This window comes from Emys orbicularis, chromosome 11 (genome assembly GCF_028017835.1).
Source record: "Emys orbicularis isolate rEmyOrb1 chromosome 11, rEmyOrb1.hap1, whole genome shotgun sequence".
Classification (NCBI taxonomy): domain Eukaryota; kingdom Metazoa; phylum Chordata; order Testudines; family Emydidae; genus Emys; species Emys orbicularis.
The window spans coordinates 59,878,436-59,895,619 of record NC_088693.1 but is presented as its reverse complement, the minus strand read 5'-3'; the positions used below and the strand labels follow the sequence as shown (position 1 = coordinate 59,895,619).

The 17,184-nt window shown below is 41.9% G+C and overlaps 1 protein-coding gene across 1 annotated transcript in view; it reads left to right on the top strand.

Annotated features, from left to right (window-relative positions):
- Positions 1–16,560, top strand: part of ICA1L (islet cell autoantigen 1 like) — a 56,284-nt gene extending 39,724 nt beyond the window's left edge. The window contains exons 9-13 of the mRNA XM_065413605.1: positions 208–293; positions 1,251–1,300; positions 12,965–13,219; positions 14,376–14,462; positions 16,445–16,560. Of these exons, the coding sequence (XP_065269677.1) occupies positions 208–293; positions 1,251–1,300; positions 12,965–13,219; positions 14,376–14,462; positions 16,445–16,560 (594 nt within the window). The remainder of the gene's footprint in view (positions 1–207; positions 294–1,250; positions 1,301–12,964; positions 13,220–14,375; positions 14,463–16,444) is intronic.
- Positions 16,561–17,184: the final 624 nt, after the last annotated feature.

Here is a 17,184-nt window from a genome sequence, read left to right as displayed (position 1 = left end):
GTGCATCTGTGATATTACAGTGTAACTACAGTCACAGTATCAAAGTGTAACCAGAATTTCTTAATTACAAAAAATGGTTGTTACAACCAGGTAATTGAGAGAGAAGTTACTGCTACATAGATTACTGTGTTAAAATCATTAGACTAGAGAGGTGAATTTGTAGATATCATCAGTTTCCTCTCAAAATATATTTTCTCCACTTCTCAGCAACCACAGGAGCCTTCCCTAAACAATCCCACTGAAGAACATAAAGAGAAGATAGAGAAAGACACCATCAGTACAAACCTTGATAAGTAAGCAAGAAGAAAAATGATGAGAGATTGTAGAGGATTAAAAACACACGTTGAACATGTTTGGTGTGAGCATTAGGAAGAGGGTCTCTGCTTCCTAGTATTCATAAATAATAATATATAAACTTACTTTCTTCTCTAACATGTATTTTAAAACCCTTTTCATTCTTTTTCCACTTTGGCATTTTCTTGATTTTTTTATTTCTGTTTTTTTTCCCCTCCACCAAAAACATCTCATCAGGTTAAAATAATTGTTTGTAGTCAGTGTTCTTAGCCAGATTAGACCTTCTTTGATGATAACTTGTTTATTAATTTATATATGTTAAACAAAAAATGTTACAGAACTTTGCCAAAGTTTGCAAAGTTACACAATTGTTTATAAGAAATGTGTCAATCTGTAACATGTTTTAGAACCTATTGCAATCTTAATAAAAACAAAACAGATATAGTAAATAGATATTAGCTCATATGCGTTACTCTCTATATATCTGTCAAGACCATTTTCTCACTTCATTGTCTTGATCAGTTTCCATTACCTTAAGTTCACCAAGCACAGAGAAGTTAATTTAAAAAGTAAAAATACAAAATGAACACAGGCCAGGATAGTCTGAAAATGACTGCCTAATGTTAGACTTCTAAATCAATAGTTAGGCATTTAATAAATGGTGTAGTTTATAGAAGTGCTGATCACTTATTGGGAATTAAGGGAGTTCAGCCTTTTCAAGATCTGGCTTTAGCCCTGTAAATTTTGAGACAAGGGGCCAGATTTTCCTCTCACGCATACCAGTGTAAAGCCAGAACTACCTCATTGAAATTCTTAGAGTTACCTAAATGTAAAACCAACATTAGCGAGAGGAAAAGTAGGCCTTAATTCTCTCTTTGGCGTTGAGCCACTAACATTTCAACACATCTTGCATCTTAGTGCTCAATCTGACCAATTCTCTTTGGTTTTTGAATCAGGTTAATTTTGTTGGATGAGGAAACTTCTATCCATTTGGAAAGTGAAGCAGGTAAGATGTTAAATACATGTATATTTTGGATTTCAGGTAATTTGATTGGGTGACAAGTAATGAAGTCACTCCAAATTCAGGCCTATAAAACCATTAGCTTGCCACACACCAATGTGTATTTTATAGTCCTGATCTTACATGCTATATCTTTAAACACAAACACACAAACTATATGCCTGTAAAACCTTAATTCAGCGTCCTTGTGCATATACATGATGATACAATTGTTTCCACAGGACTGAAGTCTCATTCGGTTCATACGATGGACTGTGCTCTAGGGATGGGTTCCCTAGGTTTATAAAAAAGCAATGCAAAAACCAGATATTTCATCATATGTAGTGCAATCATAGCGACATCCAGAGGGGTCATCTGCAGGATTAGAACCTTTTGATCCACAGCACAGACCTCTGCCGCTTGAGCTAACCAATAGCAGTAGTAGATTGTCATCCTCTATGTGAACCAGTCACTAGAGGGGGAATGAGACACAAACTTTGACAGGGCGGTTCACAGGTATTTGCTAACAGCAGAGGAATATTGAGATTTGGGAATCTTTGGTTCTATTCCTCAACCATTCTGGGTTTGAAGGGGAGTATGTCTAGTGGTCACAGATCCTTCTGCCTATTCCATTCCAAGCCTGACTCCTGCCACATCACCTCCAGCCTGAGCTTTTCTCACCCTGTCTCTTCCCTGGCTCCTCATTCTAGTTCCAGTCTCTTTGCCAGCCAACCCCAGGCTTCCCCAGACTCTCAATCCCAGTCTCCCCCAACTCCTTGTTCAATCTTAGGCTCCAAGTCCCCACGCCCCCTTTCCCCCCAATGTCTCCCAGTCTCCTTGCCCACCCTTCCTAGTCTCTCTCCCCCCTCCACCCACACTGGCTCCCAGTCTCCTTAACTACCCAATCCTAGCTTTCCCATCAGTTCCCTGTCCCAGTCTCCCCATTTAGGTTTCTAAGTCCAGCTCTTGTCCCCTCTGTAGTCGACTCAGCAGCTTCCTCCTCCATGTTGTCTGGTTAGGATTGAGAACACAGGTAAGGCAATCATCCTGCTCTCAGTTCCTGTGCCCAATGCTACAACAGCAATTTCAGGGAAAGTCCTGCTCAGTCCTTTTAGTGCTGGGCTAGAGAATGCTCAGTGCAGATGGACTCTTCTGAGCATTTAGCTGCCAAATTCTAACAAGTTTCTATTGAGCATATGCAAACAAATTTTTCAAAGGCTCATAGTTTGGCCAAATGTGTGTATTTTTTTCCATACAAACAGCAAAAGGCAGATCTTTGATCCCAGGGGGACCCAGCCCATTTTCACGCCCTTATTTGAAAGCATGTAGGCACTACAGCTTCTGAACAAAACAGTTTAAAAAAAAAAAAAAAACAGGCAAAACAATGTATTTTTCCCTAATCATTCTTGGGAAAGGCTGAACTATTTTTGCTGAAACTTTCTCAAAACACTCAGCCTGAGGCAGACATCCAACGTGCCAAACTTTGGCAAAGTTATAAGCAACTGAAAACAGTCAGATTATGGGAAGTGTTGAGCCACTTGCACCCCCCATAATTGTTTTTGTTTTTTACATAAATGTAAGGTGCTTCTTAAAAAGGGATGGGCACTCTATTCCAAAGAGTGAAATCCACCTTGGTCTGTGTGTGTGTGTGGGAGAGAATAGAGCAGGGGTGGGCAAACTACAGTCCGGGGGCCGCATCCGGCCCTCCAGACGTTTTAATCTGGCCCTTGAGCTCCCACAGGGGAGCGGGGTCCGGGACTTGCCATGCTGTGGCGCACCAACCAGGGAGCGGAGTCGGGGGTCTGCCCCACTCCGTGCAGCTCCTGGAAGCAGCGGCATGTCCCCCCTTTGGCTCCTACATGTAGGGGCAACCAGGAGGCTCTGCACGCTGCCCCTGCCTCAAGCGCCACCCTCACAGCTCCCATTGGCTGGGAACAGCAGCCAATGGGAGCTGCAAGGGCGGCACCTGCAGACAGGGCAGCGCGCAGAGCTGCCTGGCCATGTCTCCGCATAGGAGCTGGAGGGGGGACATGCCGCTGCTTCTGGGAGCTGCTTGAGGTAAGCGCCGCCCAGAGCCTGCACCCCTGACACAGCCCTGACCCCCTCCCACCCTCCGAACCCCTCAGTCCCACCCAGAGCATCCTCCTGCATCCCCAACCCCTCATCTCCAGCCCCACTCCAGAGCCTGCATCCCCAGCCGGAGCCCTCACCCCTTATCACACCCCAACGCCCAATTTCGTGAGCATTCATGGTCCGCCATACAATTTCCATACCCAGATGTGGCCCTCAGGCCAAAAAGTTTGCCCATCCCTGGAACAGAGGAACAATCTCAAGCCCTTTGTATTACATAGGTCTCTGAGTAGATCTATTGGGGAAGGCAGTGGACAGAGAGGATACACAGGGAGGACTCGGCACCCTCTGGAGGAGGGTCAGTGCTGGCCCCAAGTGGACCTGTGCAAAAGTGATGGTGGTTGGGCTGGAGGAGGGACTTCTGTATCTGTGACAAGGCAGATCTAGTGACCAAAAATTCCTGTGGAGGAATCATGGCCCCTTATTGCCAATAAATTCTTTATGCCACTATGCATTATGGTGATTATATTTACCATCTTTTAAAAGATATTTTTAGAAAACACGCAGTTTTAAAATGTTTATTGATGCTCTTCCATATCCCTCTGCCTGGTTGCCTTAATTATCATGTACAGATCCCAGGGTGGAGAAGAGTTAATACTATTATATTTTTTAATTCTTGAAAATTATAGAAAAGCTATTTTAGCTAAATCAGGATGTTATGAATTTAAGGTCCAATATCATGCCCTGCTGTGTTTATGGATGAATGTTGTATATCACTGGTCATCTTCTCAGTGGTATAACTCATGTAGTTCTAGCTATGGAAGCTCATAATTTCAGACCTTAAAACTTTCATGTTTCTTCTTTGAGTAGTGTCTCTGTGGGTGCTCTACTGTAGGTGTGTCTGCGTCCCACCACTGCTGATCAGAAAACTTTGGTAGCAATGTCCATTCAGCCCGTGCATGCGCTGCCCCTCATGCTCTGCCAGTTCCTCCTCAGTTCCTTCTCAACTGCCCCTGGCTAGAGACGGAGCTTTAGCTGTCTGTTAGTGCATTATTAACCTCTTTAGAATTGTTAATCTTTAGCTACCTTTCGAAGCTTCTTTTTCTTTCTTACTTTGTTTATCTTTTATTTGGCCATTGTCTTAAAAAGCAAAAAAAAGGACTTTGTTCTTTCTTCAATCCCCTATCTGGGGACCCTCTGGGACAGGGTATATTTGGCTCCCCGGGCTTCAAGAAGTGTCTGAGTTGCAAGGAATCTATCCCAGTGACTGATGGACGGTCTCAATGCATCCACAGCCTGGGAGAGAAACATCCCACAGAAGTGTGGTTCATGCCAAAAACTGAAGCCCAGATCCAGAAAGGACAGAGAACTGAGGCTCAAACTCCAACTCATGGAGGCAGCCCTTTAGCCATCCGAGCTGCACCAAGACCCCGGATGGCAGGAAAACTCACCACAACCCTCTACATTTAAGGGAGATGAGCCCAAGGTGATGTCTACAAGCCACACATGTAAGGCCTCTGGGAAAAGGGCCGTGAGTGCCCATAGTAAGCCTCGATTGAGCCAAAAACAATCAGTATCATCGGTATTGATGGCACTGAAACTTTCTAAATCCGGTACTGAGGGCTTTCACAGTACTGTCCTGACTGAGCATGTTGGGTTGCCGAAGGACCCAATAGGCACAGGCAAGGAACCACTGATACCGTCTGGGTGTGAGAAACATAGAAAATCTGCCTCAGGGAAGGCACCACCGGTACTGACATCAACATCAATACTGCTTATGGTACGCCGGGCACCGACAGACCATACTACCAAGCCCACATCACCGACGCTTTCGTATAGACATCTCAGCACCGACAACACTGGTACAGACACCTTCGGTGCCGCCAGACTTCTGGTATGTGATGGACCTTTCAGTGTCTGACACACGGATTCACATCTGCTCAGAACTGGGGCCATGGTACCAAGTTTACCCAGAGCTCTTGACTTGCCGGTGACCTCTTGTCATGCACCACCCTTTTCATCCTCCGAGTCAGCAAATGAGCAAGAGGACGTGGTCTCCCACTGCTCTTCTCACCCTCCATGTGGTGCCCAATTCCACTATGGACCATAACCACCTGATCCACCTTATCCACAGCCTCCCTGGTTTGGGGAGCCAGGGTACCAACCACTGGTCCCCTTCCAACCCTCACAATGGCCCTACTGGGATTCCTGGCAGGCTCAAAAACAACATGTTTTCCATAACTCTAGTGTGGCCTACCAGCAACCAAGGAGACATCCTCCTTCAGCTGCTGCTGTGAGGGCATCTGAACCCTCTGAACAGATGAAGGAGGAACAAGAGGCTGAAGTTGAGGAGGAAGTTACCCCTCAGGCTAATTTCTCATCGTCATCACTAGACGAGTTGGTGATGCTCCCTTCGCCATTGATGGCAGATGACTCTAAACTATTTCAGGAACTGGCATAGCAGGTGGCAAAGGCACTACAGATTCCACTATTGGAGGTGACCAAGTCACACCACAAACTAGTGGACATTTTACATTCTTCTGCCTCGTTCAGAATAGCCCTCCCTATTAATGAGGCTCTCTTGGACTCTGCCAAAATCATGGCAGACTCCTGCATCAGTCCCTCCAACATGTAAGTGGGCCAACAAAAAATATTATGTGCTGGTGAAAGATATTGAGTTCCTCTTCTCACACCCACCTCGCAATTCAATCATAGTGGACACGATTAACTCAAAGGGCCACCCCCTACAACTGGGATTGGAAGCGCCTTGATCTTTTTGGCAGGAAAACACACTCCTCAGCCACTCTTCAATTCCGCATTACAAACTATCAAGCCCTAATGGCGAAATACGATTACCAGAACTATTCAAACTCAATTCCTTTATTGAACAGCTCCCAGATTCACACAAGGAACAATTCAAGGCCATTACCAATGAAGGCCAACTGGTGGCAAAGACATCACTCCATGTATTACATAAAGAAACAAGGAGGGGCTAGATGACCCTCCCTGTGCATGGAAGCACGAAAGCTATAGAACTGGAGCATTTCCCATAATGTCACAATATCAGCGGCCTATCTACTGGGAGTGCACAACACGACAGCAGACAGTCTCAGTCACAAATTCCCACACGACCATGAATGGGGGCAATGGGAGACAGACAATAGACCTCTTTGCCACTTACCACAACAAGAAATGTCCACAGTACTGCTTCAGAGTGGTGATTGGACAACACTCCCTGGGGGACTCTCTCCTCCTCTTATGAGGCAAGGGCCTTCTTTACACCTTTCCCCCATTCCCTCTATTACTGAAAGTCCTCTTGAAAATAAAAAGCAAACATCATATTGATCGCTCCTAGCTGGCCCAGACAGACATGGTATCCTTACCTGCCACAACTAGTGCTATGTCCACCGATAACTCTACTTACAGGTAGTAAGGTACTCAGTTTTCTCCGACACGACTACTAAGAGGTTTCTCAAAGGCATAGCGAAGCTCTTGGGATCTCAACCTAGTACTAAAAGGACTGACCAGACCGCTGTTTGAACCCATGGTCATTTGTCCTTTAACTCACCTCTCCATGAAGACAGCGTTCCTGATCACCATCACCTTGACAAGAAGGAGAAGGGAAACAGGGGCTCGGATGGCGTACACCCCCTTTACAGTGTTCTTCATGCTTAGACCACATCCGAAGTTCACTCCCAAGATGACTTCCGCACTTCACATGAACCAACCCATTCACCTTCCAACCTTTTATCCCAAACCTCATCAGGATACTAGGGAAACCATCCTCCATATGCTTGACATGAGGCGAGCCTTGGCCTTCTATTTGGACAAGACAAGAGTTTTTAGAAAATCTCAGAGACACTTCCTCTCCATTGCAGATAGGCACAGAGATTTCAGCTCAGGGACTCTCCAAATGGGTCTTGAACTGTATCAAACTCTGTTACCAGATTTGCAGTGTAACACCCTCATCTTCAATACTTTCACACTCTGCGAGATCGGTCACCTCATCCATTGCCTTCTCCAAAGGTATCCCTATATCAGAAATCTGCAGAGCAGCTATCTGAGCATCTGCACATACCTTTACAGAGCACTATGCCATCCTGGGGGACTCTGCTGCAAACGCCAGATTTGGTATCACGGTGCTATTATCTATAACAGACTCAACTCAGAAGCCCCAGCCTCCAGTGAGGGGTACTGCTTGGGAGTCACCTACAGTGGGGCACCCATAGGGACACTACTCAAAGTAGTAGTAGTAGTTACTCACCTGGTGCAGTAACAATGGTTCTTCAAGATGTGTCCCCCTAAGGGTGCTCCACGACCCACCCTCCTCCCCTCTGCTTTGGAGTTCTTGTCAATGACTCTGCAGTAGGAAAGGAACTGAGGAGGGTTCACATGCGCAGCGCTGGTTAGCCTCATGGCAGAACATGAGGGGGTGGCGCATGCGCGGGCTGAATGGACACTGCTACCCAAGTTCTCTGATCAGCAGCTCAGGGATGCAGATACATCTACAGTGGAGCACCCATCAGGACACTCATCCCGAAGAACCATCGTTACTGCATAAGGTGAGTAACTTTCACATCCAAGACTGACTATTTCCAGTCTTGGACCAAGGTAATTTGCAGTCCCTGTGTCTGATCCTCTTCTTACACTGTTGTAAATGATGAGTGACTCCCTTAAAGTTAGTGGAGATACAGTGGAGTAGAACTGGTACTGAGAAGAATCTGGCTCTCAGTGTTTACCTGATCCATACTTAGGAAGAAAACTGAGAAAACACTTATGTTTCTATTCTTACTTTTAACAGCAGCTAACAGAAAGCTGCTCAGAGGATTGGAATGTTCACAGTAGTCCCACTGGAGATGGATTAGAAGGAAATTGAGGAAGCCAAAAGTGCTAAACAGATAGAATAAACTGTGTAACTATGGAATAAAAACTATGGTTGTAGATACAAAGGATTTATTCTTTGGTTATTATAAACCACATATGCAGTGTAAATCTCTATATAGAGCTCTTTCTAAAACTGTACTAGAAGGCCCTAACTGATGGCTTCTACAGATCAGTCTAAATTGTTTCTATTAAAGAGCTGCATAGATTACACATGGTTACTCCATCTTTAAAAATAAATCTCCCACTCTTACTGGAGGGGAAGCCACTACTTTTGCAAGCAACAAAAACAATTTTTTTCACTCCACTCATACATTTCCTGTTTTTTTAAAAGTAAATATAAGGTGCTTCTTAAAAGGGGGAAGTACCATTCCAAAGTGTGAAATCTGCCTTGGGTGTGTGTGTGTGCGCGCGCGTTGAGGGGGAGAATAGAGGAGCAATACCATGCCCATTGTATTATGTAGGTGGGTAGAGCTGTTGGGGAAGGCCATGGACGGAGAGGATATGTAGTAAGGACCCTGGAAAAATGGGCAAAACAATGTGTTTTTCCCTAATCTCATTCTTGAAGAGGGTTGAACTATTTTTGCTGAAACTTTCCCAAAATGCTCATACTGAGGCAGACATGCAGCCTGGGAAATTTCAGCCTGAACAGTTAAAATTTGGCAAATTTATAAGCAACTGAAAACAGTGTTACAATGGGAAGCGTTGAGCTACCTTAACCCGCCATGATAATTGTTCTTTTGTTTGTTTTTTAAATAAATGTAGGTGTTTCTTAAGAGGGGCACACTCTTTATTCCAAAGGGTGAAATCCACCTGTGGGGGAATAGAGGGAAAATATCTATATTTGCTTAATATAAAACAAGACAAAACTGATGGGTACAGAAAATATTTTTATTATTTAAGAGGATATTGCAAACAGTGGAGACTAAAAATCAAATTAATCAATATCCTTTTTAAGGAACGCTATGAAGATGTAAAGTTTGGGGTTTTTTAGGTAGGATAACAATATCCTTCTCTGCAGTGGACTATTCACTGTCTACATTGATTAAACTGGATCCATTCTTTTGGGAATTTCATCTGTGCTGCTGCCTTTACTTTGCAGCTTTTCTGGATCGTTCTCTCAACTTAGGCCTTCTCCCCCCCCCCCGGTTTTATTCCTGTGACAGAAGAAGAAGAAAAATTTCAGATGAATGAGCTTTGTGAAGCTAAGCTTTTTAGCCATGAGAAAGTTAAGAAATCTCAGTATATGGAGAAAGTTAACATCAAATGAAACACTTTTTTAAAAAATTGATATTAGGACGTGTCTAATTTTTGTGAACACTTATTTTTAAGACCCTTTTACAGAATCATCAGCTCTATGTGGTGGCCTGGTGGGATCAGTCATAGTAAAAAAAAAAAAAAGTCCTAGATTTAAAAAAAATAGTTAAAAGTGCAGCATCGGTGGTCCTCAATTAGAAATACATATACAAGCTTACATCCCACCTCTGTACCCTAGATGGCTTTTAGTAAACACAACCATATTATACTGAAACAAACATTAAATGTGAATTTACATGTGAATTGATAGGATTTTTGCCAAGCAGTATATGACCCCAAGAGTAGCAAGTAAAGGAACATATATAGTAGAATCTAAGAGTTACAAATTGACCAGTCAACCACATACTTCATTTGGAACCAGAAGTATGCAATGAGGCAGCAGCAGAGACCAAAAAACCAAAACAAAAACAAAAAAAAGATAAAACAGTGCAGTACTGTGTTAAACGTAAACTACTAAAAAAAATAAAGGGAAAGTTAAAAAAAGATTTGACAAGATAAGGAAACTTTCTGTGCTTATTTCATATAAATTGAGATGGTTAAAAGTAGCATTTTTCTTCTATATAATAAAGTTTCAAAGTTATATTAAGTCAATGTTCAGTTGTAAACTTTTGAAAAAACAACCATAATGTTTTGTTCAGAATTACGAACAACCTCCATTCCCGAGGTGTTCATAACTCTGAGGTTCTACTGTAGCGGCAAGGCTGATAATCTCTACACTCTGCACTTAAATGAAGCTGTTTTACAAGGCCCAGCCCTACTGTCTCTAAGGCATTGTCTACACATGAAATAGCCCCAATTTAGCTGTGTCTGTAGCTGCACCAGTGAGTTGACTCCTAAGTGTAGGCAAGGGCAAGCCAGCCTTAGGATGGATTGAGCTAATCATGGTTTATATGGCCCCCGATTAGCACAATGGGTACAAACGCGAGCTTGCCCTTGTATGCATATAAGGGTCAACACCCCTGTATCTACACAGTTTGTTGAATCAGGGCAATTCCCGAGTATAGAAAAAGACCTAATAAGTTCCTGCTTTTTCAGCCAAATAAAGACCTACTTGGTTCACTGACCTACTTTGTTCACTTAAAAGTTTCTCAAGAGAGACAGACAATTAAGGCAACTAAGTAGTCACAGGGAGAAAAATAAAGTTCGGTCATGGATTAGAAACTAAGAAATGGTAAATTCTCAACATGAAAGTAGGTTAATAGTGGGATAACTCCAAGGATCCATATTGGGATGAATAGTGTTGAATATATTTATTTATAATCTGGAAAAGGGAATAGACAATGAAGGTCAACAATTGCAGATGACAATTATTTAGGTTAGTCAAAAGAAGAAGGACGGACTCAGGAACTTTAGAGGGATCCAATAAAGTCAGTCAACTGGGCAACACTGTGGCAGAAAAATTGAGCATAGATAAGTGCAAGAGAATGCACAGTGGAAAATGGCCAGGCCAAATTTCAAAGTACTCCCACACACAAGTGACCCTTTTTGATACAGGGAAAAAAAATCTAATTTTGGAAAAGAGGGCTTGAATATTTATTCTAAAGCCAACGCTCACTAAGTCTCTTCCTAAAATCCCTCAATTCCTCAGGCTACTTATTCAAACAAGGTTTATAATGCAAAATAAACACCCATGTTCTGCAACAATCCTTTGGGGAGTCCAAAGTACTGGTCTCCTACCAGCAACAACCTTCCTAGGAGACTACCTGCCTTTGATGTGCTTTTGAGAACTAGGTGTAGTTGTTTTTGCCTCCTTTCCTTGACTGCCCTTTACTCTGGATCCTATATTTCTACCTCCCAGAGAAGTATTGCCTCCTTTCATTAGGGAAGCTGGGATGTAGTGTAATATGACCACAGAGCCCCCACCCCCACCCCCTTTTGGGTGCTGAAGAGTCTATAATACCCTCACAGAAAGGAACAATTTGTAGTACTCTCTCACATTGCTGGATTATAAATTAATAATAATTTATTATTGTTCAGGAAGAGATCTGTAGTAGTTGTTCAGGAAGAGATCTGTACTCACTTTGGACTGCTCAATGAAAATAGCTCATTGACCAGTTGTCAAAAATGCAGAAGGATATTAGGATGTATTAAAAAGGAGAGAAAATACATACAATAGCAGTATACTATTTTCAGTAAGTCAATAGCACATCGTCACCTTGAATACCCTGTTCAGTTCTGGGTATACGTGTGATGTTATTTTAAAGACTAGGTGTCACTGTGCCTCAGTGGATCACAGCTGAGGATGCCAGATTCAGGACAAACTGCTGAGAAATAGGGCAGACTTACCCCAAACTGGTGGTTGTTAGCAAAAGTAAACTTCTGGCTCACCACAGTGCTTAACAAGAAGTCAAAAATGCAGTCACCTTAGGCATTTCACCACCCAGACACTAGACTTAATTATGAGTGGTTATTGACAACCAGTTTAATCAAACAAAAGGTTCTTCTGATCCCAAGAAATCAGCCACAAAATCAGGTTAGTATATAACTCAGACCTTACCCAATAATCACGCTGCGGTCTATCCTTCAGTAACTAAAATCTAACGGTTTATTTATAAGAGAAAAGAAAGAGAATTACAATGGTTAAGGAAATCACATGCATGCAAGCGATTGCACAGTTCTTATACCAGGTTTGAAGCAATGATGGAATAAACTGCTAGTTTGCAGAAGTCTCTCTGGAAATTATCCAAACAGCTTGGGGGTCATCAGTCCTTGTTTAGAGCTGCCTTGTTAGAAATCCTGTCCAAAGAAGTGAAGCAGGAAATGAAGACAAAATGGAGATGTTTCCAGGGTCTTTATACCCTTTCCCATGTCGATGAAATTTTACTGTCCCAAACAAAGCCCACAGCACAGTTTGTGGAAAAGTACAGGCACAAGATGGAGTCCAGGGTCACATGCCCTTACATGGCTTTGACTCACAGGACCAGCCATTGCTCACTTGGAGACTAAGGCATCCATAGGAAGGCCTGTATACACTAGCACTTATGTTGGCAAAATTTTTGTCGCTCAGGGGTGTGAACCCCCCCCCCCCCCCCGAGTGACATAAGTTTTGGCGGCATAACCGCTCGTGTACACAGCACTATATCGGTGGGAGAGCGTGTCCCACCAACATAGCTACCACCCCTTGTGACCCACTAACTTCAGTAAAACCACATGCAGATGTGAGGGTATCTTGTTATCTTGTCTTCTGTGCAATATGAATTCATATTTTCGGCCAAATTCTGCTTTCAATAACAGAAGTATAAGTCAGAGTGAACTTATGGGTACACCTTTGTAACAGAGCAAAATATGACCCTTCATTTTATATTAAAAAGTTAGCAGGAATTTAGTAATCATAAGGACCACAGGCTGTGCTATTATTTTCTCAAAAAATGCTCTTCCAACTTATTTTCTTTCCTCCTTCAGTTTCCAGCAATCTGCTGGTAGATTCTTTGGAAGGAGAAGATTTTGAGAAAGAGCTGTCATTCCTGGATAACATACTGAGTCCCTGTTCAAGTCCTGGAGGGATCGTCCAGGAATGTCAAAACGTGCTTGGGAGTCCTCATACCAGTCTCCTTTCACAGAATCCTGCTACAGAGTCAGAACCTCTGCCTAGTTCATCTGGATTCCTACCTTCACAGCTCCTTGACCTTGGCCTTCATGCTGCTGGAAGCTTCAGTAGTAAGCATCTGAATTACTCAGACTATAGATATCTTTTTTGTGTTTGTACAAAAGGCCAGGTGCTGCTTCCATTTGACAATAATGGCAAAATTTCCATAGAAGGATTGGGTGCAAAGGTATTAGGGACTAAAAAGAACTGTCTTGCAGTAATGATATTGCAGTAGAGGTTGGGCAAGTACTGCCGTGATGAAGCTCAGACTATTAACTAATCCAGCCAGGAAATCTGTAAATTATCACCCTTTCCAATAACAAAGTTTTGCTTCTTTCCAAAAATAGCGTGCTTACCTTCTGGCAATTTATAGACATAACCAAAATCTATTAATTCAGATTTGGAAACACGTAGCTCTGCAATTTATTAAATTAGGTCTTGATCTTCCAACCTTATGTGAGTAGCCCTCATGATGTCAGTGGGACCGCTTGCATGAATAAGGATTATTTATGTGGGTAAGACTTGCACAAGTCCTGAATTTGTCACGTATACAATAGTGCTTTTGAAACCACAAAATATGAGCAAAATCTGCTAACTTGATGGCACATGTTGAGAAAATCTCCACTGTCCTTATTTTTGGTGATAACACATTCTATCTATAAAATACACACTGTTTAGACATTTATATTTTCTGGCTTTTATTTTTAGCCCTTTATAATATAGTAAAAAAATCAGATACAGACTTTGAACTGAATTGCTGAATCTGAGTTACCCTAGAATTTCCAATTTCTTCTAGAAAATTTAAAGAAAGTGTTGGGGCAAATTCTGTTTCCAGTTACACAAGCCTAAATCCAGATTACCTTCAGTTTATCTTGGTTTAACACTTGTGTAACCAAGAACAGAAATAGCAGGATTTTATATACTTTGTGAATATTAAGTATCACATTGTAGCATGTTTGCAACTGTGGGACACCCAGAACTATCCTAAAGAGTGGGAGGGGGTTACTGTTGATACATTAAACATTTTGTAGGTGGTTAATATTTCCTTAGGCTATCCAAAGCAAAACGTCTGAATCCTATCAGCATTAGTGCAAGTTCATAGTTAATTGCATTTACCACAAAATAATCAGTGTTCTACGTGGGATCTATATGTTGCACTCAGATGATGTTTTACAATATCTTGGGTATGTGGTTGTTACTCGGTAATCCATTACTTTTTCCTCTAAGGCTGGACATCTGTGTGGTCTCTTACATACTCACTGCCTGGTAACCAGCCATTCCCTTCACACAGCACTCCAAAGATACCACCACCGTGTAAGTTATTTCTATATCTTTGCAGCAGCAAGGTTTCTTCATAAGCAGTGTTTCATACCTAACATATTTGGCTTATTATTCCAAATAGAATACTTTGCTGGTGAGAGACAAGATAACTCTGAAAGTAGTGATATGTTTGTCCACATCTCTCAGCACTGAACAGTTAAAATAGAAACAGGAAAATTACTTTAGCACATGGATCTGTGAATACTATCCTTCTGTATTTTATTTCAAGGCTGGATGCTAGTATCTTCCAGCAAAGACTGTAGCATCATATCAATACCAGCTCATATATATTAGCACGAGTAACTACTGTAAACACTTACAAAATGGGATTGGAATTTGGGGGTCTGACTTGTAAAACAGATACTGTACCCTTATGGTCATATTTTCAGTAGTTTACTGGGTATATCAACCAGTGTCTTGCTGTCAGCAGATGTAAAGTCCAAAGTAACTTGGAGAGGTGAGAGTTTATACAGCAACTGCAGTGCATGTGCCGGTGTATAACAAACACTTCTCAATTTCATGTGTCTGCATGTTTTGCTTGGTCTAGAGAATTCACATGCTGTAGACAGTGAAGATTTAATCCAGCCAGAGAGCAAGAAGGGAGCTTTCTTCAATAGGGACGATATAATTTTTACTACTGTTTTATTTGAAATTAATGCTTACATAACCAGCATTTATCTTTTAAAAATGAAGTTATAAATAGATTATATGTAATGATGTTCCAGTGTTTCACTAGGTTTATAAAACCCACAGAGTTTTTTTTTTTTAAATGAAAAAACTTCCATGTTGCATTTATATGCAAATGAAATGTGCCTTTCACTGTAATACAATTTGAGAGGGAACTAGATTCTACTACTCAATGTGCATCAGCAAGACTGCTTACTAAAGGTATGTCTTCACTGCAGAGTTAACTCGGGTGGCAGCCAGGTGTGACCACCTGGTTGGCCTACCCCAGATCTTAGTGGCCACACTGCAAAGCCCTACCCAACTATGTCCACTTGACTGTGTGCACATTGGTGCTGTACTCACTGAGGTGAGGGGCTAGGACTTCTGGAAGCATATCCCATGGTTTCATGCTTCACTAAACTGAGCTCCTCCATGATTTTTTCCCAGTGAATTGTTGGAAAACTTGCCTGTCCTTCTGGGCACATGGAGGGAAAAGTGGGAATGCATTCTCACTGTCTTGGTACCTGTGATGTCATTCTACTGGTTCTCCAAATGCCCATGATGTCTTCCAAGAAAAACAGGGTAGAAAAGACCTGAATTTCTCATGTAAAAAATAAGTAGGGAGAAAAAACAAAAACTTATTTTAGAAAAAAGTCAGACCTTCTTTGTGCCTCAGAAGATGCCAAAAATGGCACAAATCTATTTTCTTTCCCCTACTCTCAACATCCAAATGAGCTAATCAGATACTATAGTGATGGGCAGCAGGACAGAGCACTAAGAAGCACTTGGCATAGGGACAAAACTATAATTTATTTTATATTTCAAGAGGAAAAACAAACAAACAACCAACTGTGGTATTTGACATTTGCCACAGTGACACACTCCAGTAATGTACTGCATATGCTTAAGGGGCAGAGAAAAGGTTGGAGTGGATTTTGTGTCTAAATTTTCATTTTTGCACTATGAACTGTTTTTTGGGGGGATACTAATGGAGGTTTCTGTTTCAGTAGCACTTCAAACCATATTACAGTGCATTTATTTAAAATTAGCTTGCATGCACCCTGTGGAATAGTAGATAAGCTAATAATTTATCTTCATTATCTTAATAAGCTGTTCTGAAGTGCTAATGGAGTTAATAATTTAGTCCAGTATTTATGGTCTTTGATTAAAGAGAACATATAGCAATTATCCAATTCATTTTACTAAATAAATGTGATACGGCCAACTTAAATATTTTATTACTTAAAAGGTCTGGTTGGGTCAAAGAGCAGTTCAACAAAGAATGTAATTTTATTTGATTTTTTTTCTAGCTATGGAGAGCAGTAATCAAGATATGTCAGCCTGGTTCAGTCTGTTTTCAGACTTGGATCCCCTTTCAAATCCAGATGCCATTGGGCGCTCAGACGATGAACTCCTCAATGCTTGACTACAGTTACCCAATGGACAAGCTCTTATTATGTCTCACTACAGCGGCCTTAAATATAGAACCTTACTTCCTCTTGCTTTTCTAGAGAGGATTTCAGATTCTAGTCCAGACCCACAACATCGAAACTGTAATCATAATGTCAGACAGTAAAGTCCCAAACTATAGAAAAAGCATTAAGGGTGCTGTTGAGAGCATTAGAGAAAAGTCACTTTATCTTTGATGCCTTGGTTTTATGGCTATTTTCAATGTTATATGAAAATATGGCGAGCTGTTCAGGATCAACACTGAAAAGGCTGAGTTTCATCAAGACAAGCAAAGCTGTATCAAACTAGTTACTTTCCTGCATGTCCCTTTCCCCCCCAAAAAAGAGTTACCTTACGTCAATGTGAAGATGTTAATTTCCAGAAAATACTTCAGGACAGATAATACCTTGGCTCTTTCACAGGACCCTCATTAACCTTCAGGACAATTGCACATCTTGGGCCAGACCCTCTAATCTGGCCAATTTGTGCATGAGGCAGGACTAATGGGGAGGGAACAGAGGTGATTTTACATTGTCTTTGACTTCCTGATCCTGGGGGAAGGCCTGGGCACGTTTGGCTCCCAGCACAACTTTGAACAGCT